Source organism: Corapipo altera, unplaced genomic scaffold (genome assembly GCF_003945725.1).
Source record: "Corapipo altera isolate COAL_440 unplaced genomic scaffold, ASM394572v1 201, whole genome shotgun sequence".
NCBI classification, from domain to species: Eukaryota; Metazoa; Chordata; class Aves; order Passeriformes; family Pipridae; genus Corapipo; species Corapipo altera.
Genome location: NW_020884940.1, coordinates 1,536,997 through 1,562,132, shown reverse-complemented (window position 1 = coordinate 1,562,132; position 25,136 = coordinate 1,536,997). Strand labels below are relative to the sequence as shown.

Genomic DNA, 25,136 nt, shown 5'->3' with positions numbered 1-25,136 from the left:
GGGATGCATGGCCGCTGCCTTCCTCCTCCTCCTCCTCCTCCTCTTCTTCTTCCTCCTCCTGCTCCCGGCCGCCGCCGCCCGCTCTCCTTCCCGCCGGCGGAACAAAAGGCCGAGCCGCGCAGGCCGCCGCACGCCCCGGCCCCGCCGCCGCCGCCAGCACCGGCTCCCGCGGAGCTCCAGCCCCGGCGGAGGGCGGGGGGACGCGGGGGCGGGCGGGGGGCGGCTCCGCGGGGCGGGGCGGCAGCGCCGGGGCCGCCCCTTCCCCGGGCGCCGCGGTGCCTCCCGCACCCCTCCGCACCGACCCCCCCCGCCGGCCCCGGGAAGGGGGGACCGGAGCGCGACCCGGGTGGGGATGGCGGGGGGGGGATGCTCGGTGGCAGCGCGGGGGTGGTCCCCGCCCGCCCCGCCGGGGATGGCCCCTCCTCCGGGGGGGAGGCGGCAGCCCCCGACAAAGAGCAGCAACGCCCTGGCTCGGCGGCGGCTCCGGCTCCGGCTCCCCCCGCCACCGGCCCCGCTCCCCCGGCCCTTTGTCCCCGAGCCGGCGCTGGGTGGGGGGCTGAGACCACCCCCCCCCGCCGGGTCCCCTTGCCTCTCGCACCCACCCTCGCACAAAGAACCGAGTTATTAAATCATTAAACCCCAAACACCCCCAAAGTACCATTTTTGCCTTCCTCATCGCTCTGCCAAAAACCCGCCCGCAACTTGCCAACGTCAAGTTGCCCATCACCCACTGCAGGCTCTTTTCCTAAAAATCCTAAATTTTATAGCCTCGGGTCTAGGTCGGCATCCTGCTTCCCCCCCAACCCGAGCTCTGTCACCCTCTTTTCCTCCCCCAAAAACCCTTGGGTTTAAGACACAGGGAACATTGAGAGCAGAGAGGGAGGCAGCCCGGGCGTGTGAATCACCACTGCGAAGTGATGCTGAGGGAAGTCACAGACTTGGGAGAGAAAACAGGAGGGTTGGGAACAGCCTCCATGCATCTCCAGGCAACAACCCGCCCCACCAGCCACCCAGCCTTCTACTTTGGGATGAATTATGGAATCGAGATAAAAATACAAGGTGTTTAACACAGAAAAACGTGCAGCATGCACCCCAAAAGTGCCAAGACCAGGAGAATGGGACTTTGGTCTGTGCCTTGTTGTGCCACAGCTTCTCCAAAACCTTCCATGGTGAGCCATGGCTGTGGTACAGCTGAAGGCTGAAGCCAAAGGAGACAAAATCCTAATTGTTTTGGATGCCCTGCAGGTGCCTGCCATCCCAAAAACCCCGAGGCTTGGCCAAGGTCATGGCATGGCTGTGGTGGGAGTCTGGCTTCCCCAGCCCCAAACCCTTGGACCCTTCATCCCCATGTCCCAGCACCAACTGCACATGGAGCAGCTCCAGCACCGCATTCCCAAAGGCATATTTTGCTTTTGGAGAGATGGAAATGGATGTGGAAGGGGAGGGTTCAGGGAGAAACGCCCGTTAAACAGCCCTAAGTGCTCATTGGGAATGTTTGCACACCGGGACATCCTTGGAACCCCTCTTCTCCATCTTTAAATATAACCAAGGAAAGGAGAGGGAAGTGGGGAGAGAGTAGAGATCTGTGAGGAGAGTCCAAGCAGCCTCCGGGGAGCCCCTTTGCCCATCCAGGGCATGTCCCCTCCATGTCCCAGCAAGCCCTCCCGGACGGACGGACAGACAGACAGTCAGGGCTGGCCCTGCAGCCTCCTCCAGCCCCATCTGCCAACTCTGCCAGAGTGTCCCAAAGCCTAGATTTTTCTCCTTGGCGGGGGATACTCCAGCTCCTGGTCCCTGGTTATTAATCCAGCACAGCTGAAACAACAAGAGGATGACGGGGCTGTGCCAGCGCTCCGGCAGTGCCGCCCCCAGCTCCCCTGCTACCACCTTGGCTGGGAGCTGGAGGAGCAGGACCGTTACGGCTCCGGGGCCCCTCCGTGAGGAATCCCAGGCATCCGGGCTGGGGCGAGGAGGCTTTTTGTTCCACTGCGAAGAAGGAACGATCTCCGACGTGGAGCTGCCGTTTCACAGCCAGAAATTCTTTTCCCATTTCCTCACTGAGTCACGTGCCAGGAGCAAGCCAAGTCTTCCTCCAACACATCCCCCCCATTTCTAAAACCATTAGGGAAGTATTGGGCAAGGACGAAAGCCAATTAAAAACCTGCTGTGCCTGGCCCGAAGATCCCAGCCAGAGCTCTTGCAGGTTCCCCAAATCATGGCTTTAAGCCTCCAAGTGCCACCCCAGCAATGGGGACAGAAGCCAAACGGTGCTGGGAATTTCAAGGTCAGGGCTTTGCTTGAGCTTTGTGTCGGTGCAAGGGATGGATGGAAAGGACCTGTCTGAACTTTTGTCCTTTTGGGTGTCTCCAGGTGCCCACCACGGCAGTGATGGGCAGAATGGACCACCAAGAACCCTCATCTGGCTTTCGCACGCCCTCTGCTAAAACCCACCCAGCGGTTTTCCAAGACTTTCCCCAAGTAGCAGCAGCTCCATCTGCCTCCTGAACCTGTTGGTTTCAAGCTTTCCTCATATGGCCACCAGCCCCAGCACGTGTCGTCCCTGTCACGGGGTGATGTCACCCTGTTTACGGCTGCGCTCCATCCTGCGCCGCTGCTGCCACTGTTTACATGGCAAAGCAGTATTTGGAAACCAATATATTTTTAGCTTTCTTTTAATGCATCTCAGCAGCTGGAAGTGAGGGACCTGTGTTATGTGACGAGCAAGAGAGCGCGGAGGCAGCTCGAGATCTCTGAAGGACGCGTCGTTAACGAGACCAGGGCACAACCATCAAAGCTTCTTTAATCTTCACCTTGGTGCCCTTCCTGCCCTGGGATTTGCAGCACCTGCTCGCCAGCCTGGATGAGGGTGGATGCAGGAGAACTCCTGCCTTGGCACCATGAGCTTTGGCCCTACAGGTCATGCTGACCATGCCATAGAGTCATAGAATAGTTTGGGTTGGAAGGGACCTCAAAGCTCATCTTATTCCTAACCCTGCCATGGGCAGGGACAGAGCTCCAAGCTCTTTCCAACCTGGCCTGGAACACTTCCAGGCCACAGCTTCTCTGTCCCCCATGTCTGACTCCATGACTGTCACTGAGCTGGTGGTGACAGGAGGGACCACTGGGTTGGGACACTGTATGTCCCATCAAGGCAAAGTGGATGAACCCAAATGCCTCCAGCCTAGAGGGGGGACTCAGAGCACATTTGAGCCTCCCTCAGACACTGCAATAAAAGCACAAAGCCAAATCACACGCCCCTAAAATCTCCCTTAGAAACCGCAGTTTAGGTTTCGCTGGGATTTTTACCAGAGGATTCACGTTTTCAAAGCCTTTGCTGTGTTTATTGGAAGGTCAGAGGGATTTCTTTCTCTCTGTGTTGCTCTCCTCCTAAACTTGCTCCTTTTCCCCTGATTGCTGCTCCGGTGCCACGCGGGCAAGCCCTGAGCTCCCAGCCTGACCCAGGAAGGAGCACCCGGGCTAATCCCATCCCACCGTGCCACGCTGGGTGCTCCCTCATCCCCCTGGCTTACAGCTGACTTCAAACCAATTTCACATCACGGCTCTGCCACTACTCAATCCCTCTTCAAAGGCTACAGCTGCTCAGGATGCAGGGAGCCAGCACATCTTTAAATCAGCCATTTGGAACCCGGAGCCTGTTAATTTGGGACTCTCCTCCGCGGGGCTGTGGGAGGAAACCTTGGCTGGCTCCACGGGGGTCTGCCCCTCCACTGGAAAAGTTTTAGAAGGAGGTTAAAACCCAAACCCACAGGGAAACCCTTCTGCAGGTTGGATGGACACCGTGGTTTTTAATTTATTTTGTTTCTGCAAGGGTGCAGGGGCTGCACCGCAGCACTTTCCCTGCAAGGCAGCTCATGTAGATGTCGGTATAAATAATTCTCCCAAACAAAACCTGGAACCCACGTGTTACAGCAGTGCTCAGGCACAGCCCTACACGTGGCATTCAGTGCTCCCATGGAACCCCATCTTCATGCACAGAGCATCCTAAAGGTGCCTGACAGCAACCTGAGGTGGGGCTGTGAGAGAAGAGTAGAGCCACGTCCCAGGGTCTTTATGGCCAGGAGGTGAAACATGCCAAAATGCCCAGTTTTGTCCTCAGCTGCCCAGTTTTCCTGCAGATTCTGCTGCCAGGCTTTGCTCCGGTGCTGCATGAGGGTGGATGAAGCATCCTGGGATACCCAGGCATCCTACTCCATGCTCCCAGTGAATCAGAACCCACGGGCAGGGTGGTGGTTGCTGCCACCCCACTGCCCACCCCAGGGACATGGAGAACTGCAGAAGCTGCTCCTCAGAGTAAAGGGGGACAACAGGGAGAGCTGAGGGATGGGGTGACTAATAAACTGCTCATAAGGCTCTTTAGGAAGTGAGGTAAGTGTGTTATCATCCAGAGAATCCTCTGGATGGGAGACATTTAAACCACTCCTTGGGCAGGAGAATTGGCAATTGTTCTTGAAAGGCTGCAGTGACTAATCCAAGCCTGAGCCCTTTCCTGTAGAAGTCCCCATTTGCTCCAGACCCAGTGGCCACAGTCCCTCCCTTCCCTGCTGGAGAATGGCAACTTGCTTGGATGCTGTGGGTGACGGGAATGTCCTGTGTTCACTCAACCCCACGCTTCCCTATGGATGCCCCCTCCATGGCCATGTGCTGCCAGGACCGGGCTCCTCTCCCTCCTCTGCTCAGCCCCTGCAGACAAAAAGCTTCCCATCTCCTCCTCCCTCGGATCCTCAGCTCTCCTGGTCTTATGCAAAGCTGGTATTTTTAGTGTCTCCTGGAAACACTGTGAAGTGTCATCACCACCAGCTAACGAGTGCTCCGGAGACAGGACATTCCTCCGGCCATCTCCCTCAGCTGGGACCTGGCAGGGTCACCAAAGCATCTGCAAGTGGGTGGCTTTGGAGCAGTGACCCAAGGTGGCTCCTGAAAGGCAGCGTTTGATCACAGCTTGACTGTTTCACGGTCAAGAAAAGGGGAAAAAAAAGCCTCGCTATGATTTGGTCGATCTCAGCAACTCTTGGCTTTATTCGCTCTTGTTCTCGGCTCGCTAAGGATCAGGGAAGGGCCTGATGACACGTCAAGGTCAAACCCACCCGTGGCTTGCTGATGAACCAGCACACCAGCAACGTTCCCTTTGGGAACAATGAGCTCCAGGCACATTTGCTCTTTTCCTCTGTGATAAAATTTATATTCAAGGAAAAAGGAGACTGCAGGGGCCACTCGCGCCCACGTTCCCCTTGTGCAAACACAAGATCACCAGGTTAGAAGTGCACCGAGCACCACCAAGGACCTGCAGCTTGGGCCACTTGGCCCAGCCAGGCTTGGTGACAGCCCTGTCACCCGGCACAAGCTCATCACCCCCCATTTCTCATCCTCTTCACCAGCGAGGGGAGATGGTGCCTTTAAGGCAGCTTAACAGCTGTCAGAGAGGAGGCATTTCTGCGTGTGTTGCTGATGCTGAAAATACAAGCCAGAGATACTTTAAGTAGGTCTGGAAAGTGTTCAACGAGAAGACACCGTCGTGCAGCCGGTCCCTGTTCCCAGCCCAGTCCCACCCAGCTGCTCCCAACTGGACGACTGTCGGGAGCCGCACGCATTCCTCCGGGGGCACAGAAGGGTTAAAAATACCCTCGGCCAGGCTGGGGCACAGCAAGTGGCAGAGTGTCCCTTCCCTGCCCCATCCCATCCCATCCTAGAAACCCAGCTCCGCTCTCCCATCTGCCGGCGATGCACCCCCAGCTATGGGGTCTTTGCTCTATGATGGGCTGTGGAGTGCCCAAAAAAAGCCTCCCCGGATGCTCTGGCACTGCCTGGGAGCACATGTGCTGCTCGTGGTGGTTAACGTGCTGTCTCCAGAAATTAAGGCTTTGATTTGGGTGTAAATACCTTGTGTCATCAGCAGGCTGATTCATTCCTGCTCTTTGGGTTAGCCCTGTGATCCCAAGGTGGGATGCTGGTTCTCCTCTGCCCATCCTCTGCCCAAAAAGCAGCAGCCCCGGGCAGCAGCATCTGGTAGAAACCCAGGGACACGGGACAACAGTGATGGGCACCAGTGGTATTTTCAATAGCACCACTGAGTCAGATCCCTGCTGGAAGGGTTGGGGGAACTGAGAGTCATAAATAGAGTGCTGAGGAAAGCTGACATCCTCCAGCCGGGAAGGGGGGCAGGAGGAGGGCACGGGAGTGTGCGTGGGCTCACAGAGAGCACAGGCTAACGGCTGCTTCCACTTAGGATGAAGTGGGGAGGACCCGGGGCAGGGTCAGACGGCGGCATCGGAATGGCAAGATGAGTAATGCTGGTTCAGGCTTCACTCACTGCATCTCCCCCTCGGGATTCCTTTCCTGAATTCTTTTTATTCAAGCAGACAAAGAGGGTGCTGGAAGCCACAAGGGCTTCACGGGCCCTGGACGACCTGACCTGCTCTAAAATAAAAAGGGAATGCGGCTTCAGTTATTGCTGTCTAGGGATTCTCCCTCCCTCCCTCCATCATCCAGCACTAAACCTTTACTGGCATGACAGAGCAGTGCCCGAGTTCACTGCACTGAGCAACTCCAGTTTCAACCAAACCTCCCCAAAAACCCACACACCAGGAGGAAAGGCAGGAGGCCTGAAATCCCACGGTCACCCTCCGCTCCGTGCAACCTGCCTTGGCAAAGCCACCTCCCGTTGAAGGTTGGATGTGACAGACCCCCTTCCTCTCCCTCCCTCCTCCTCTCCGGCTGGGCCAGGGTGGGGTTTAATTAACCCTGGGAGGAGAGGTCCCGGCTGTGCCAGCTGCGGCAGGTCCCGGCTCGCCGCATTCCTCCGCCGTGCCCCAACGCCCGCGGCAGCCGCGGGCCAAGCGCAGCTGCGGGGCCCGGGCGGCATCAGGAGGGGGGACAACAAATCCGTGGAGGTCCAGCCACACACATGGACACGCCACCAACCGCCCCTGTGCCCGTCGGAGCGCAATGGCAGCCGTTGGGTTATGTCAAGTTTGACGCTTTTCCTTGGGTTATGTTTTGGGTCGAGTTCTCGGGGCTCTTGCAGAAATCCCTCCTGACTGTTGAGTGCAACGCGGAAGGAATGCAGGCTGAGCTGATCCTGCTCTCATCTTCCTCACGGGGACAAAGTGTTCCCAGCAAAGCAAACCATTCTGGCATGATACAACTGAGAGTCTTCTCTGGCATGACTGCCCACAGAAGCTGTGGCTGCCCCATCCCTGGAAGTGTCCAAGGCCAGCTTGGATGGGGCTTGGAACAACCTGGTCTAGTGGAAGGTGTTCCTGCCCACAGGAGGGGGGTAGGAACTAGATGATCTTTAAGGCCTCTTCCCACCAAAACCATTCCATGGTTCTATGAAAGGGGAGGGAACAGCATTCTTCACTTCCAAGCGTTGCTCTGTACTGCAGCGAGCCCCAAAATCTCTGCCAGCCCCTTTGACCCAGGGCTGAGTATTACTCTCTGCTTTGTAGGTGAAATGTGGCAACGTTAGAGTTTGTCCAAAAACAACATGGTGAATCAAAGAAGGTCCCAGCTCAGAGTTGCCAACACCAAGCACTAGCCAGGCTTTGAAAGCCAAGTTCAAAATCCACTGCATAAAAGATAAACAAAGCCCAGCTCGCTTAGCCAGGAGGCCAAGCTACCCCAGCACAGATGTCTTCCCCAAAACACCCAAAAATTTGATTCCATCAGCTCCGTGGGCCCAGGCTGATGGATGCTCTTTGACCAGACAGGACAAGCCCATGCCTGGGGCTTTCTGGCACCACAGTTCCAAACCAGCAAACCTCACCTCTGCTTCTTCAGCGTGTAAAGGAGGATGAGCCACTTGCACTGAGCAGACCAAGCTTTATCCCATTAGTTTCACAATTTTTGGGAGGAAGGGTTCTAACTCAGGGTTTTCCAGCTCAGGGGTTGCTGACACCAGAGAGCACATGATGGAGAAACCCCCTGGGTCTTCATGTGACCCCCACCTTCTCATCCATACCCAGGGAATCACTTCCCTGGGGAATTCTGCTGTTTGCTAAACTGAATCAACAAAGCTGTTATGTTTAGTAACATCCCAACTGTAGCTCATTTGATTCCAGTCATTAAAATTTAATATTAGTGTAAGCTTTGAGAAACCTGAGCTGACAGCAGAGAGAGGGGAGGGGGAAGAAGTGCCCCAGCCTGAAAACTCCTACGAGGAGCTCTGGCTGGTGGCTGGTGCTTGTCCCTCATGCTGAAGAGCGCAACTTGGCCGTGTGAAGCTCAGCACAAAAGATTCTTCCAACTTTCAGTACCTTTTTATACAAAAAGGGGCCCCTCAGAGAGGCAGCAATGGAAAGGGAATCACTTGGGTTAAACTCCCGGAGTTAAAAATGAGGTTCCTTTGCTCTGACAGCTTAACATGAGCTAACCCCATGTTATTTCTTCTGTGGCATCGCTGGATCCAAAGCGATCCATCAGGATGTCCATATAAGCACAGGCTCCAAACCACAGAAACGCCTTTCAGCTGCACTTGATCTCATCAGAAAACGAGGGGCGAAATTAGATGACCCCTTAGAGCCTCCTCCAGATGGGCTTCTTACGATCCTCTAAAAATGTGGTGCTCCAAACCAGTCCCTGCCTAGTTTTCCTGCACTCCCTGAACTCCAGGTCCTTCCTGCATCGCTGTCCTGGCTCCTGATGGCCGTGGGAGCCGGTGTGGACTCAGCCCCTCGGTGGTCCCATCCCCAAAATCGCATCCGCTCGCTGAACCGAAACACCTCCTGCAAACAAAGCCTCCCCCCCTGAGCAGCTGCTTCCCAGCCTCCCATTGCTGGGAAACCCGGCCAGGAAGAGAAACTTAGAGCGGGAGAGGGCTTGTCCCTCCCAAAGCCAGGATTAGTCCCTCTGTGACCTGGGAAAGGGGCTGGGGGGGGGAGGGAAGAAAGGAAATGCACGGATGGCAGTTTTCCAAAAGTTAAGGGTTTGTTGGAGGTTGTGGCCTTTTGGGGCAAGTTTAAGGGATGTTTGCAGGAAAGGAAAAATACACGGGATGCTTCAAACATAAGCTGCTTTGAAAGTCATCTGTTCCCAGCCTCCATCAGAGCCTTCAATATATCTTCTTTATTAAAATCTGGACACAATGAGTCCAGAAGTGCCCACCTTTGTCAGGACTTCATTGGCAACTTGCCTGGAGCCCTGGGGCCATGCCTAATTTGCATCTCATTTACACAGATGTTCATTAAAATTAATGCCTTAAGACATAATATCTGCCTGCATTTGAGCCTCCTGGACAGACAGATCGCGACCGCTCCCGGAGAGCCCCAGTCACCCCATCCATCACCCCATCCATCACCCCATCCATCCCCCCAACCCCCCCCCTACCCCCCCAGGAGCACTGCCTGGCTAAGGAGCTCCTCTGGTCCCCCTGGACGCTCCAGGCAGGCATCTGGTTTGCAAGCCAAGAAGGGAAAAAGAGTTGTGATATTGTCTTAGAGAGACAATTCATTGAGAAATAAAAGCCTGGTACAACCAAGGGAAGCCCCCCGTGCTCCCCACTTCCCACAGAGCCCAAGCCAGATTTCTCCCCCTCTCTCCCTCCCACATGTACAGAGGACAGACAGTCCCTGCCAATGCCCTTTCCTGTGCAGATCAGAATCAGGGAGATTCCAGCTCCTCCTTAGAGAGGATTGGAAGGTGAAGCTTTGCTAATATCTGCTCTGCAACACTTAGGATTTGTGCAGAAATCCCCGCTCTCTGGATGCAGAAATCCTTGCTCCCTGGATGAACCGTGCATGGGAGGAACAGAGGAATGCTGCTGCGTAACCACAATTGCTCCATCCACCCCTCATGCTTCTCCCCCATTTTATTCTCAGCCATTACAAGGCAAAACCCTCCCCTCCCTGCTGCAACTTTCACTCTCCCACCAACACACCCCCCAAGTGCACCATGTGGCCTCAATGGCCAACAAATGACTCCTGGCAAGGACACCTCATGCCCCCAGAGCACCCTTGGCTCATGCAGCCCAGGTCATCTGTGTCTTACAGGGTCATCCTCAAGGTCACTGAGCTACACAGACCATGTGCAAACCCCTGTGATGGGTTAAGCTGCTCCTGCAAGCCCGGCCAGCCCAGCAATCTGGGTTTCGTCATTGTTCCTAATGGGAGCTGCTCAGCCGGGAATAATCCCTTGCTCTGCAGGAAGGGTTCACTGATTTTAAGTCCTAAAAACTCCTTTTTGGATATATTTGTTCCAAGTGACTGTGTGGTGTTTAATGATTTGAAGTTAAATCCTTCCCATCGATATCAGCTCAAAGCAAAGCGCTGCCCAGCACCAGATAGCAACACCATCAGATGAGGCTGAGTTTGTCTCATAAATAACACTTACAGCTATTTTTCGGATAGGCAACCCCAAAACCAGAAACACCTTGTCCTGGTGAAGGTTTCACAGACATATTAAAGTGGTGGAATGGGATCAATTAGCCATGAGATGAAAAGTAAATGGCTGTAAAACTGCCTTCCCCTCCCACCCCCCATTAACACCAGGAAACGAGCAGCCAGATGTAAATCAGCCCAATCATCAGCTCCTGAGCACATCAGGAATAGAAGTTTCACAGCAAGAGAATTTCTAAGCTGTATTAATATAATTAATGTAGTGTAACAGCATGACCCAACATCATAATACTGTATAAAAATATATCAAACACACTCTAACTCTTCCCTCTCACAGCATTTCATGCAAGCCTTGATGGTCCCCATCAACTCCTTGCTGGAAACGTGAACAGCCCACATAAAACTTCACCTTGGTTTTAGTTCCTGTGTGCATCCCTTGTCCCACAGTTTATCTGTGGCTGTATTTGTACCCAAGGACACCAAAATGGATGTAAAATGTGGATGTAAAAAGTGAAGTGAACAACAAGCAAGAATGGTAGGCCAGGTAGAAAGACCTGTAGAATGCTCTAAACTGGACTAGACTCTCAAATGTTGCCAACTCACAGCTCAGATGGACTCAAAACCATCCCTCCCTCCCTCCCCCAAAAACCTAAATGTCAACCACCTTTACCAGCCCACGAGATGTTGGCACATCAGCATTACACATCACCAGGAGAACAGGGATTTTCCTCCCAATCTCAAAAATCTTTCTGCACCTTTTCACCGCAGACCACCAAGTCCACCAGTTGATCTTACACCCTCCACAGCAAGGAATGTTTTAGCCACCAAACCCACTTGAATTACAGCAACAAACAACGAAGGCACGATGGCTCAGAGCCCAGAGGTCCCCCACAAAAAAAAAAACCCGCAACACCAGACAGACCCTCAGAACGCCAAACACCACTTAAAAAAAACCCCCAACATTACAGCATCAAGACTTACCTTGAAGTCTGCCAGCTGCTGGTTGATGGTTTCCACCTCCGTTCCCACCACCCACTGCAAGGCCTCGTTCTCCTCGGCCGCCGTTGTCATGTGGGTCAGCTCCTTCAGCCGGCCGTAGAAGTCCTCGACGCGGGACAGCGTCGTCTCCACCTGCTCCTGCCGGTTCTTGCCCCTCTCTGTCAGTTTGCTGCACTGTTTGTTCAGCGTCTCCAGCTCCCGTTTCAGTCCCAATAGATCAGGGCTCCCTTCTTCCTCCAGCATCTTCTTGCACTCGCTTTCGGAAGCTTCGATGTCCGACTTCAGCCTGTGGAGTTTGCCCAGGAAGGCGCGGACGTCCTCGGCCTGGGACTGGAGGCTGTCGGAGTCTCTCCCGATGGGGCCCATGCTGTCCAGCTCATCATCCAGGTCTGCCAGTTGAGAGAACATCTCCCTGACCCGATTATTGAACTGGCTGATCCCTTCCAGCTTGTTTTCCATGAGCGCACAGCAGTCGTTCACTTTCTGCTTCACAGCCTTGAAGTCCTGCTGAGCCACTTCAGCCTGGCTTAAGAGCTGGGAACAGTCAGATCCGTCTGGAGCATCTTCTACCAGACCTTGAGTGAGGTTTTTCAGATAATCCACTTGTGGTTCGAGGGCCTGCAGCACCTCCTGCTGTGCCCTGAGCTTCTCCAAATTCTTGTTGCTGCAGGCTTGTGGCCCCAGGGCATCGTAGATCTCCAGCTGGTGCTTCGCCCCTTCCAGCTTCTTCTCAATGTTCTTGAAGCTCTCTTGAAACTCCTTGAGTCTCTGGGACATTTCTTCAATGGAGCCAGTCTTGGCTTGCAGCTCTTCTGTGATGGCATCCATCTTCTGATTGATGCCAGCCTTCTCGTCCCGGATGTCATCCTCATCCGTCTGGGAAGCGTCGATCAGGATGTCGGCAGCGCTGTTCAGCATCTCCAGCAAGGACCGGCGCTTCTCCACGTCACTCAGCATGGCCTTTGACCTCAGAAGAGTCGCCTCCAGCTGCACTGGGTCCAGAGTCACCTCCAGCTCTGCCACCTTTGCCTTGCAGTCCTCCACCCACGGCAGGAGATCCTCCGTGTGCCGTTGGTACTTCTGAGCTTTCTGCAAACAGTCCTTGAGCTTAGAGTGTCTATCAGCAGCCTGTTTGCTGAGCTCTTCCCAGTGTGTTTTCAGGCCGACCAACTGGTTTTGCAGAGTGGTCTTCTCCTCCCCAGGCTGGACTGAAAGCAGCAAAGATTCTCCCTCGGCTACAATCATCTCATAGGAGCCACTGTGTTGGTTGAGGCTCTTCTGGAACTCTTCTTGTTCCTGAATTTGGCTCTGTAGCCTCTCCAGTTTAGCAGAAATCGGTTGGCTCTGAGCTTGCTGGCACAGTTTGTCATCTAGCCAGGTCCTGAGTTCATCAAACATATGCTGGAACTGCTGGGAACTCGCAAGTGCAGTCTGGAGTCGGTTCATCCGGTCGGCTGGAATGGGAATAAGATTAGAAGGCGACAATTAAGCTGAAATCAAATAAGCAAAGTGCAATTATTTAAAATCATCTCATATGTACCAACTGTGTTTTGATTAACAGGAAGGAGTTTTCCATTGCATCACCAGCCTTTTTGCTCACTAATTCATAAATTTTTTCAGTAGTAAGAGGCAATGATAACACGGTTGTCTCGGTTCTCCTGACCAGTCTCTAAATGCTACTTCTTAGAAACCAGAAGATGCGTCCCCAGATTAGAGAGTGGCCACTGGGGCTCCTCCATGCCCCACTCTGAATTTAGGAACCTGTTTTTTTTTCCAAGCACGTGCCACAGTGCTTGTTGAAGAGTCACATCAGTGGGACTAAACACCTCTGTTCCCTCTCCCGGCTCAGGTATGTCTGGAGTTTGAACTCTCTCGTGCTTGGTCCCAGATAAAACACCTATGAACCACCCCAAAAAATGATAAATGGTGCTTCCCCTACTATTCTTAAAAATCTAGGGGTGGGAGAGCCCTTTGGCAAAGAGCAGGGGTGGAGCTTGACATTCCAATAAGTGTCTCACCTGCCAGATCTTCCAGCCCTTTGAGAGGAAGTGCCACTGTTTCCAGACGTTTCTTTAACTCATCTTTCAGGTACTGCTCCCCAATCAGGACGGAGAGGTCATCACAGAGGGTCTGGGCCTCTGCAATCTCCTCTTCCAGCTGCTCCAGGTCCGAGCGGATCTCGCTGGTTTCCTCCAGCTGCTGTTTGACGGCATCGGGCTGTGTGCTGATGGCAGACTGGCTGCTCAGGCGCTGCCCAACTGCCTTCACCTTCTCTGAGAGGCCCTGGAGGAGCTCCTGGTACTGGGTGCTCTTTACTATGGCTTGATCAATCTGGCTGGAGCGGGAGTTGAGGCGTTCCGTCAGCTCGGACCATTTCTGATTCACCCCCTGGAGCTCATCCCGCACCTGGTTAGTGGATGGAGAAACATCTCCAGGGCCAGTCAAGATGCTCTGAGCTGCCTGGTTGAGCTGCTCATGCTGTTGTCTGCGGGCTTCGAATTCCTTCAGCATAAACTGGGAACAGAAATAACATAAAAATGTTTGCATAAAACTGACAGCTCCGAATACACACAGTCAAAACAAACCAGACCTCCAGGGGCTTTATCCAGCCCGTGGAATGAGCAGGAACAAGCCTTTGGGTGGGACAGCCATTGGGCTGGGTAGGCCAGGATTTATTGTGACCTTGGAAGCTAAAAAGCTGGGAGGGGTCTGCAGCTCTAGGACTTTGCTCTCTCTCTTATTTGTCTTACTTCTGCGTAATGTAACATAAACCAGTTAGATGAGAAGGCAATCTGATTATGTTAACTGGGGCTTTTTGCTTCATGATGTGGCCTGTTACGGACATGTTAGGATTTGGAAGCAGGAGGTATGGAAAGAGCAGGCTGGCAGGAGGAGGGACAGCATTAGCAAGTCCTGCAGAGCATCAGCACAGGTCTTGTTTAAAGCAATTTCACTCTCCAAGAGGGGCCAAGTGATTCATTGATGAGTCAATCCAGTGCGGGGAAGGGAGCTTGGGCACTGCACCCATTTTAAGTTATTCACAGCAGTCTGGGCTCAGTTGGGAGGACTTGGGAGAGGAGCCATGAGGTCTCCAGAGTGCTTGCAAGACAAATAATTCCAACTGCAATCTTCCATCATCTCATATCTGGATGAGACACCCTCCCCCCCTCCATGGACACCCATCGAGGAGATGCGAACCCGTCTCACCTGGACCTGCTGCTTCTGTGCGTTCAGCATGTTGGGGTCGATGGAGAGGGGTCCCAGCACGCTCATCATCAGCTCCTTCTCCATGAGCCAAGGGCGCAGCTGGGATTCAGCAGCCTGGAAGGTGGCCAGCTGGTTCGCCGACTCCTCCAGCTTCTGCTGCCGCTCGGCTGTCGCCTGGCTGGCTCTTTCCCACCTGCAATCTGAAGCACCGGCTGCGTTGGCCATGGTTGTGCTCCTGGCCAGCCCACCCCTCCATCAAGCAGGTTTTTCTTCCCTTTTCCCACGGTTTTCCCCATGGGAAACCTCCTCAGTTTTCCAATAAAACTAGCATGGCTCTATTCACTCTCTAACAAGCCGTTACCCAGTTCTAATGGCTACATGGTCTTGAAGCTTCCAAGAAAAAAACCTTGCAAGCAGGATTTCTGTGCTCTAGTCACTACTGCCGTGAGCTGGTCTGACCTTGGGTGAGCCATCTCACATCCCTGGCTCGAAAAATGAGGATACTCTCCTGTGTATCAGTCCTCACACAGCACATGCAGATCTCCTGGACGGAGAACTCCATAAACACGTTCCTGCTATTTCAAAGAAGAAAATCTTCTTTTTAAACACACAGCCTTGTTTAGTCAACATTTAATTACCTGGGATAGCCTCACTAATGACTAGAATTTTATATCAAGTAGTGAAGCTTTTAATCACAATAATCAACCCATGTCACTAACGCTTTTTTTTTTTGCCTTTTTTTCTTTTTTTTTTTAAAGCAGCAATTTAAGGAGGTACATCTCTAAAATCCATCACAGAGATTTCATTAATCACGACAGTGCTCCTCTCAAGAACACCTTGTACACCAGACAGCTCTGAGATAAGTTTGCTATTTACTGAATATTAATTTAAAGTGACTCTGCTCTGCCGTGACTTTGGGGTTGTCCCGCACTCCTGAACCGCTTCTAATGTGATGTTTGGAGACAGAAGCCTCACAAAGTGCTTCAGGCACTTACTCAGGTCTTCCTGCATCTTCTTCCAGTTCGCTGCTTCTGGGGAATCTGGATATTTCTCCAGCAAGCCAGAAAGTGCTTCCTTTACCTTCTGGATCTTCCCAGAATTCTGTTCCAATTCAGCCAGAAATGCCTGGAAAAAAATGATTTGAACTTCCTCAGATATAGAGCAAAAGGATCAAAACACGGAGTAGGAACAAAGCAGCAGCTACAAGCTGCAGTTGGACAATTTCTGTTCTTTGCTCTTAAATTAAATTAACTTGTCAGTGATATTGTGAGCTAACTTGGCTCCTAGAGCAGGAAAAGGCTGGGAATTGCTTTCCAGGAGAAGCTGGAGTGACCCAGCAACAAGGGTTCCAGATAAGCTCTTTTCCCCTGAGCCAAATGCCTGAAAGCAACACGTCTAAAAGCAAAGGGGAACTTTGGTTTTCTGCTCCAGGGAGCTGCCTGGGATATCTGATCTGGGAATGCCCTTCTTAAACCCAGGGCAGACCTTTATAACTAATCCTTCTGGTCCTGCTGCAATAAAGCACATCTCCGAGATCCTTTGGGAGATGCACGGCAGGGGATTGAAACAAGATGATCTTTTAAGGTCCTTTCCAGCCCAAACCATCCTGTGGTTCTACGATTCTCATTTTTAACTCAGGAAAAGGAGTTACCTTGTTGTGCTCAGCCTGGGCTCTCATTGTCTCTGTCTTGGTGGGCGAGGAGGAGGCATCCAGCTCAGACAGCATCCGTTCCTTCGACTCCAGCCACTTCAGCATCGAGCTGGCCTCCTCCTGCACCTCTTGCATCTTCTCCAGCATAGCTGAGAGCTGCTGCTGCCGCTCCCTCAGTGCCGTGCCCAGGGCCTGGTACTGCTGGGTCACATCCGAGACGTCGCACTGGATCTCGGTCAGATCTGTTTCCAAAAAGCAGCCTGAGATGAGGACCACTGCCCGTGTTCTCCATCTTAACCTGGACTATCAGGTTCTAATCTAGCCCTGGGCAGCCACAGCCAGCCAAGCATGAGAAGCAAGAGGCCACGCTCCGTCCGTCTGCCTGCGGAGCGATGTCACATCATCCTCACCTCTCCTGCCAGAGGGGCTTTTCCACTTGCACCACATATACACGTTGACAGTTTGCAAACAAAGCAAATGCCTCCATGGATGTGAGCCTGATGCAAGCTGAGCCCCCCCTTCAAAATGCCACTGCTAATACAAGGTTAAACAACTTGACACCGAAATATAAAGCCATTTTTATGCCCCTATTATCTCGCTGAACCGGTGAGCTAACAGCAGATAACGGGCCATAATTAAAATTGCTCCTCAAACTGGAGGGTTGGATGCCGTTATAATCCCGTAGAACCAATAAATTTAATTGCAGGCCTTAAAATGATCTCCCATTTATCAGCTCTTAACACCACCTGATGGGGTGTCAGGGTGCTGTCGCTCCCCAAAGCTCTGTCCTTCAGCCTGACCTCCATCCTCCATCCCCGCGGCTCCGGCTGAGAATTCCCAGCCCACTGCCAAGCTCATTCCCGTTGCGCCGGGATGATGCTGACAGTGTCAGATTGAGGTTTCTGTTCTCACAGACGGAACTGCATGGACAGGAACAGGCAGGGACATGGCTCGGGGGGCGTGTGCCGGCACAGCGGGGACCGCGAGCTCACCTTTGCACGTGTGGTATCCGTTCACGCTGCCCACCGACCCTCCCGGCACGGGCAGCGCGGCACCTGAGCAAGGGGGACGGAGACAAGGGACAAGAGGGATAAGACAGGTGTGTTAGGAATGCAGACAGCAAGCGATGAACACGGTCCATGGCACGGACCACACCGGCCACCAAGCACAGACACGGCGTCTCCACGTGCCCGGCGCCGGGCAATCGGTATTAATTCCACTTGGAATCCCTCTATCTCTTCTCCTCCCACTCCCCTTACTTTCCTGGAGCTCATCCTGCCTTGCTGGACCAGAAGCAGAAGAGCTGAAGCTTTTGGGAGCTGGGCACCTCTCCCAACATCCCAACATCAGCCAGAAACCTGGGTGGATGCAGCTCCTGTATGGACCACTGGGGACCACTGGCCACCTCTCCACACCTGGAAAGTTGGTACCCTGAGCATGATTTTGTGAATTGTACCCTGTGAGACTGGTGAATGCCTTCCCTGAAAGGATTAACTCCCCCATATCCTCCTTTTCTTATGAGATGAAACTATTCAAGCCCTCCCTGGTGTGTGGACATGCTCTCTTTGCCCAGACACTCCAGGGAGGATGCACCACTGTCCTTTTCCTGGACACCAGATATCACAGCTATGGTCATAACCAAAAGGGGATTCATACTGCTAGGTAAGTCTCTCTTTCTTTCCAACCACATTTTTTAAAGTTTTCATTGATATAAGGGACTGCACCATTGGTCACCCCACATGGATGACCACGGGAGTCACCCACGACAAGCCTCTCCTCACTTCTCTTGGAGGTTTCCCAAAGAACTTCTCATGAACTTAATCCTAACAAACATATCCAGACTGTGAATTCCCATAAATTCCCAACAACTACGAGAGTCCAGGGACTTGTTTTCACAAGCTGGAAGACATCTTGGAGTTGGTTTCCAAATAAACCAGACATAATCTCATTGCTTCACAGACTTGAAGCCAAAAAGGAGACCAGCAAATCACATCTGAATATCGCAGCCTTAAATGTCATCCAGATATGAAACCCAAATGCTGGAGTTTGATTAAAACACTCCAGCCCTCAGGAGGCTGAAGCACATCACCAGGAGAAAGCAAAGAGCCACCTCCACGAGCTCCCTGCAGGGCTGATAGCCCAGACCCCCAGTTCTCATGTTCCATTTCATGGAGCTCTCATGCTCTATCCAAGCAGTTATATGTGTCCCCACAGCAGACACAGGGTAATTCAGAGCTTGTTAGGCTACAACTAATTAAGCCAAGTTAGGCTGATGCATTAATGCAATGAGCACCAGTGACTCAACCACTTTCAACCCCACGATACTCAGACTGCCATGGGTCCTCTGAATTTGGCTAAAAGGGGGAAATAGCCCCATTTTTTGCTCAAGGCAGGCTCAGAAGATGCAGTGGAGACAGTGGAGTGCTGAGGAATGAGGCATCCTCAGGAGAGTGGGCTACAACTCACCTGCTTTGGGCGGGGTGTTGGGGGCCGTAATCTCCACGATCAGGTTCTCCAGGAGGGTCCCTCTGCGGCCAATCTCCTCCACTTGGGCCCCCTTCCCCTTCCATTCCTCCAGGAGATCCTGTTTGAAAGCAAAGGTTGGGATTGGAGGCCGTGCTTGCCCGGTCACAGCCCTCCCTTCCTCACCTGTCACCTCTGAGGTGACACGGTGGCACCAGGACACAGCACCCAGGGAACCAGCACGTGGCAAAGAGGCCGTGCTGGGAAAGTGGGTGTGAAACATCTATTTTTGCCAGGGGAATGAAGGAGTGAAAAGCTCTTCCTTAACTAATGGGTCTGTTGAAGGAAATCTTCTCCCTCCCACCATTTTGGGGACGTCCCTCCTCCTCCTCCTCCCTGCACAGCCCAGCCTGGCTGAGCCCAGCCGGAGCCCGGTGGGTGCCGTGGGGTGCGAGGGATGTGGGTGACTCAGCAGAGCTGCTCTGCCTCTGAGTCAATCCCTTGGCACATCCCGATTTGCAGCATCCCTGTGCCGGAGGGGAGCGGGGGCTCGGGTGACAGGAGGCCACCTTCTATGTCTGCCACAGGGAAACACTCAGTGTGCTTGGGTCTCCCACTCCCAAATCCCGCCCAGAGCAGGCAGGGGGAGGGAAGGGAAACCAGGCAGTGCCCGAGAGGAATCTCACGCTGCTCCCTTCTCTGCAAGCCACTGGATGCACAGCGAGGATTCCCGAGACCGCAAACCACCTCCCAGGACTCTGCTTCCTGGAATTTATTCCACGTTCCAGCATTTCCACACCAGCTGCCAATTTTTTCCGGTCAGATTCCAGCTCCCTTTGCCCCACCTGGACCTGCTGCCTGCGCTGGTGCAGCTCCTGGGTGCCCAGGGAGGTCTCAGCAGGCGGCATTTTGCCTTCGCTCTCCCTCAGCCACTTCCTCATGGCGCCAACCAGATTCCGAAACTCGTCCAGTTGCTCCTGGCAGGACGACGCATCCTTTTCTCTGAGAGTGAAAAGGTTTCAGAGAGTCAGAGCTCGTGCTTTGCCTTGCAATTACCCCCTCCTGAATGTAGCACAGTTGTGTCTCTAGGAGCCCTTTTTTTTAATTATTATTATTAGATGTTGCCTGGGAACAGCCCAGCCAGTGCCAGCCAAAACGGGGTGCACGCAGTGCCAGCCTCTCACTGCTGCTGACCCCCCAGATCGTGGCTGGTGGCACTTTTGGGCAGCACAGTGGTAGCCAACAGCCGTGGGACCACCACTGCCAACCTGCTCTGACTCTGCACTGGGATCTTTGTCCTGGGAAAAGCGAAGCTTTGGGGATGACAGGGCTCATTCATGTCGTGTCCCCCCAGGCAGCTGCATCCCTGGGGAGCCCAGGCTGTGCTGCCCCTCCTCCCTGGCCACAGCTCCATCTATTCAGCTCATCCTGGAGGAACAAGGCAGCCCCCGGATGGGAGCCACGGGCCCCTCTGGCTCATCCCTGCTGACTGCAGCTGCGAGCAGCCTGCAGAGCGCTGAATTACTGGGGATTGTTGTGACTTTCATCTGCTTTTCCCCATCACCTTCCCTGTGTTCCCTATGGATTTTGGAGACACAGCCAGAGAGCTGTGACCCCCAGGGATGCTGTTGCTCTGACCCTGCTCAAGCTGCCACAGCCAATCCGAGCTCAAGCTCTGCTTTATCCCGACTTCAGGTGACTCTGCTGTGCTCTGTCCCCTCCTGGAGAGCCTCCTGATCCTCTGCCAGCACCCTGCTCCCCTCCTGCAAGATGCTCTGGGGTGGAGCTGTGGCAGCCCACACGCCGGGAAACGCATAACACCGGCTCCTGCAGCACCAGGAATTTTTCCCAACGCCCCCAGCCAAGGCTTTTTTTAAAGCGTCAGCTGGATCGAGCTGCCTCCGGCTCCTGGCGTGGGAGGAGGGTGGCAGGAAGAGTTTGCTCGTGCCCCCCCTTGGAGGGGAGACCTCCACAGAGTCTTGCTCAGGCCATGAAGCCACCCCCAAACCCACCTCCCCAGGGAGTGGCTGGGTCCCTGGGACTCACCTCTCCTTTGCCACCTTCTGTAGCTGCAGGAAGTCTTTCTTCAGGCTTTGCAGTTTCTCCTGCTGCTGGAAGGCACCAGGGGCAAAGCCACAGGAGCTCAGCTCGGCACCCAGGTGCTCCAGGGTGGTCAGGTCCTCCTGGTGCTGCCTCATCTCTGAATTCAGCTCCTGCCAAAAGCAAAGGGCGATGCTAGTCATGTTCCCCACCAGCAGACACAGGTAGAGGTGAGCTGGAGAGACCCTCTGTGGGCAGAGCCATGGATGGCTCCAGTGCCATCCAGTGGACTGCAGCTGTGCCAGGTATGACCCACTCCCACCTGCTCCCCCAAATCCAGCTCAGCAAATACTTTAAGTTGCTGCAGGAGCAAGTCTCACCTTCCCCTGTGCTGCTGGAAGGCCACACTGTGACTGGGATGGGATGGGGTGCCCCAGACTAAGTCAAATCACCCACACCCCTCCCAGCACAAATGCCTGGTTTTATGCCACCTTAGGGCATTTCTGAGGCTGTGGATGAACCACCCTCTGTAGCAGAGCACTTGTAGGAAGCCAGAGGGAGGAATCCTGCACAGCCATGACCAGCCACCACAACGCATGGCATCCCTGGAAGTGTTCAAGAGCAGGCCCTGAGACCCCTGGTCTGGTGAAAGATGTCCCTGTCCATGACAGGGAGCTTAGAATGAGATAATATTTAAGGTTCCTTCCAACCCAAAATACTCCATCATTCTCTGGTTCTAAGATCTCCAAGGCCTCTGTCCCATCCTTCACCAAGCTCACCGCCAGCATATGGGAATTTTGCTATATTAGTCTTTAATTGGTAAAACTCTGCTATATTTGGACTGGTCCCTAAAAGCCTTCCTAGAGGTCCCATCTAAAAACCAGTCTGACTCTTGGGAAATGCCATTTCCTTCTCTAACTGCTGGAAACAGCCTCATCCACTCCAGCCACACTCCCTTCTGCAGGCAAAGAGCCCACAGAGGTCCTGCCTCAGAAACCCACTGCAGGCAGAGCCTTCTGCCCCTGCTCCTCACCTGGATGTGCTGGGAGAAGTGAGCGATGTCCCGGTCCGGCTGGTTCCCAGACGCCAACATCCGCGTTCTGCTCTCCGTGAACTGCTGCAGCTTCTCCGAGAGCTGCTCGTACTGCTCCACCTTGGGGAGGAGGCCCTTCAGGGCATCCTCCCGCTCCTGCTGCTGCTGGCACAGCCTCCCAAACTGCTCCGTGACCTCGGCCAGCTTGTCCTGCAGGGCGGAGGCCGTGGGGCTGTCTGCGGCCTCCATGAACCGCGTCACCATCTCCCGGGTGGCTTCCAGGCAGCTCTTCTGCCGGGCGATGTCCTGCTTCAGCTTCTGTGGTGGGCACACATGGAGAGGGAGGGCATTTTAGGGAGGTTCTTGAGCAAAACTGGTGTGAACTGGCTGGGTTGCCCGTGGGAGCAGCGGCATGTGCTCTGAGACAACCAGGGGAGGGAAAGAATAGTTTTCTACCCCGCTTTTCCCTCCCTTTCTGATCTCCCCAACCCGCTCTGCATTCCCCCGGGTGCCTGAAATCCAACCCTGACTTGTTAGCAAAGAAAAAAGGAGACTTCCAACAAGTCTGTGACCTGGCACAGGCACAGGTCGCCCAGAGAAGCTGTGAATGCCCCAGTTGGATGGGAGCAACCTGGCCTAGTGGAAGGTGTCCCTGTTCATGGCAGGGGGTTGGAACGAGATGGTCTTTCAGGTCCCCTCCAACCCAAATAATTTTGTAGTTCTATTATATTAAGCAAAGGTTCTGCTCATATCCCTTTTTAGGATTTTTTTGGTGTTTTCAAAACACTGTGGCTAAACCCCAGCAATCCCTTGCACAGTGCAGGTCCCGCACGGGTGTGTTTGAGGTGAGGGAGTTGGGCCCAGCCTTACCACGCTCGTGGCAAGAGAGTCCTGGATGGAGGTGGAAGAGAGCTCAGCCGGCTGGTCCCTCTCCAGGCTCTTCTCAATCTCAGCCACTGACTGGAGGAGGCTCTCCAGGCTCTCCTGGACGCTCTGGGACTGGGCGATGGATTTCTGCAGCAGGTCCGAGCGCTCGGACATCTGCTGGGAGAGGTTCTGGAACCGGCTCACGATGGCATCTGCAGAGTTCAGCACAAAGGAGAATCAGTGGCAAAGAGCTCAAAGTGCTCAGAGAGCAGCGAGGGCCACCTTTGGCTCCTCCAGAACTTTCACTGACAACAAATCCCTGCCCACAAATGTATCAGTGAGACAGGGGACCCAACGCATGCTGTCAGAGCCCTTCCCAAGCGCAGCCCTGAGGATGCACTGCTGTGTGTTTACCTCCCCCAAAAGTAGGAAACTTCATCTCTGCTCCCTCCCTGGTTTGTTTTCACTCTCCCCAACCAGCCCTGCTGACAATGGCAGCTGCTTTGCTCCATACCTGTTGTTTCCCGAATATGCCCGTGGTCAGGGGCTGGCTCTCCTTGTATCTCCAGCAGGGACCGAGCTGCTTTCTGGAGCTTCTCCACTGGCACCTGGTGCTCAGCCAGGTCTCCCTGCAGCTGCTGCTTTGACAAGAAAAAAGCCAAAATCAGTGATGGGTCAGGCAGGAGAACTCCACTCACAGGGAGCTCAGGGCTCCATTTAAACCCTCTGAGGGATCCTCTTCACTTAATCACTAAAACACTAAGAAAAATAATAATGTAGCTTGGAAAGTCCAACCCCATGCTGCAGGCAGAGCTGGATCAGAGGGCTTGGGCTGTCCCAGCACCCAGTCACCCTCACAGGGGAGGAATGTCTCCCTCTATATCCTGCTGGGGTGCCTGTGACTGCAGCCCCTCGTCCTGGCTGAGCACCCTTCCCGAGAATCTGACCCCACTTGATCTGCAGCAGCAGGACCTGCTGCATCTGCAGCTGCATCTTTGCACTCAACTGGCAAAAAAAAATCCAGTGGGGAAGAGTTTCTTTCCTGCTGTTGACTGCTCAGTGCAGCCAAATTCCCTTCCAGGCTCAAACACCTCCCAGGAGGTCACCAAAGGCTCCTGTACCTTCGTGATGGCAAGCTGCTTCTGCAGGACAGCTGGATCTGAAGAAACCATCTCTGAGAGCAGCTTCCCAACAGCAGCTTCACTCTCCTGCAGCCACGTCCTGAGAGACTCTGCCACCTCCTGGAACTGCTGGTAGTGCTCCAGCAAGGTGTTCAGGTGGGAGCCAAGCTTGGAGCACTGCAAAGGAGCAACGAGACGTGACAGGAGGACGTGGGCAACCCATGGAAAAGGCACAGAAATCGTCGAGGAAGAAAAAAATAATTAAAACATTAACCCTGCCACATGTTAAAGTAGTTACAGGAGGCAGCATGCAGACCAGCACCAAGCTAAAAGGTGCTGCCTTGCCCAAGCCTTGAAGAAGACAAGAGGGCATGGTCTTAAGCTGTGCCAGGAGAGGTTTAGGTTGAATATTAGGAAAAAATATTTTACAGAGAGAGTAACCAGACACTGTAATGGGCTGCCCAGGGAGGTGGTGGATTCACTGGCCCTGGAGGTGTTTAAGATGAGACTGGATGTGGCATCAGTGCCATGGTCTGGTAACCACGGCAGGGTTGGATCAAGGGTTGGACTTGATGATCTCGGAGGTCTTTTCCAACCCGGCTGATTCTATGATTCTATGATTCTCTGAAGACAATCCTTGCCCTACAGTCTACATATGTCCTGGAAGTCCAGCCAAACACTCAAGAGAAATGTCCCTCTGCCATCCCTGGAAAACAGCACCCAGGGTTCCACTCCCAGCCCTGCAAAGCCCTTCCCGTACCTTGGAGTGCAGTGTGGTGTATCTCTGCGTCGCGTCCTCCAGTTTGCTCTTGACCACGCTCTTGGACATCAGCAGCTGGGACTCGGCGTCCCCAGCAGCTCCCTCAACATCCAGAACCTTCTGCCCTGACATGGTGACGAACCGCAGGTCGCCCTTGTGGGAGATCACGTCCTCGGAGAAGCTGCCCTGGCGCGCGAGCAGCCGCCGCAGGGCCGCGGGGTCACCGTCCCCCTTGGACATCCCCTCCAGGTCCTGCTCCGCCTGCGTCAGCCACGCCTCGAACTCCCCGTGGTCCCGCAGGAACTTGTGCAGCTCGTCCCGCAGGACCTGCACTTGCTTCAGCCGCGTCTCTGACTGCGAGAGGGACGCCGAGTACTGGTCCTTCAGCTCGGCCAGCTGGCCCTGGAGCCGCTCCCGCTCCTCCCCGGCCAGGCTGTGGCCGTGCTTGTCCAGGAAAGCCTGAGCTGACTGTGTGGCCAGGATGACGTCCTGCTGCTGGGACAGCAGCTCCTGGTGCTGGGCCTGAAAGATCCAGCGAGCAAAGGTGATGCTTGTGACAGAGGGTCTCTGCCCACCACGAGTGTGACTGAGCCTCCACAACCCCCAACAGCTGGGGCTGCCCCATCCCTGGAAGTGTTCAAGGCCA

The 25,136-nt window shown here is 54.0% G+C and overlaps 1 protein-coding gene across 25 annotated transcripts in view; it reads right to left on the bottom strand.

Annotated features, from left to right (window-relative positions):
- Positions 1-25,136, bottom strand: part of MACF1 (microtubule-actin crosslinking factor 1) — a 139,299-nt gene that overhangs the window by 40,143 nt on the left and 74,020 nt on the right. For all 25 annotated transcript variants that reach the window (XM_027661218.1, XM_027661207.1, XM_027661219.1 and 22 more), the window contains 14 exons: positions 24,491-25,012; positions 23,731-23,907; positions 23,124-23,247; positions 22,613-22,821; positions 21,743-22,060; positions 20,716-20,882; positions 19,515-19,671; positions 18,673-18,790; positions 17,199-17,261; positions 16,207-16,448; positions 15,551-15,680; positions 14,556-14,755; positions 13,367-13,862; positions 11,331-12,802 (listed from right to left, as the gene is read on the bottom strand). In XM_027661218.1, the coding sequence (XP_027517019.1) occupies positions 11,331-12,802; positions 13,367-13,862; positions 14,556-14,755; positions 15,551-15,680; positions 16,207-16,448; positions 17,199-17,261; positions 18,673-18,790; positions 19,515-19,671; positions 20,716-20,882; positions 21,743-22,060; positions 22,613-22,821; positions 23,124-23,247; positions 23,731-23,907; positions 24,491-25,012 (4,395 nt within the window). The remainder of the gene's footprint in view (positions 1-11,330; positions 12,803-13,366; positions 13,863-14,555; positions 14,756-15,550; positions 15,681-16,206; positions 16,449-17,198; positions 17,262-18,672; positions 18,791-19,514; positions 19,672-20,715; positions 20,883-21,742; positions 22,061-22,612; positions 22,822-23,123; positions 23,248-23,730; positions 23,908-24,490; positions 25,013-25,136) is intronic.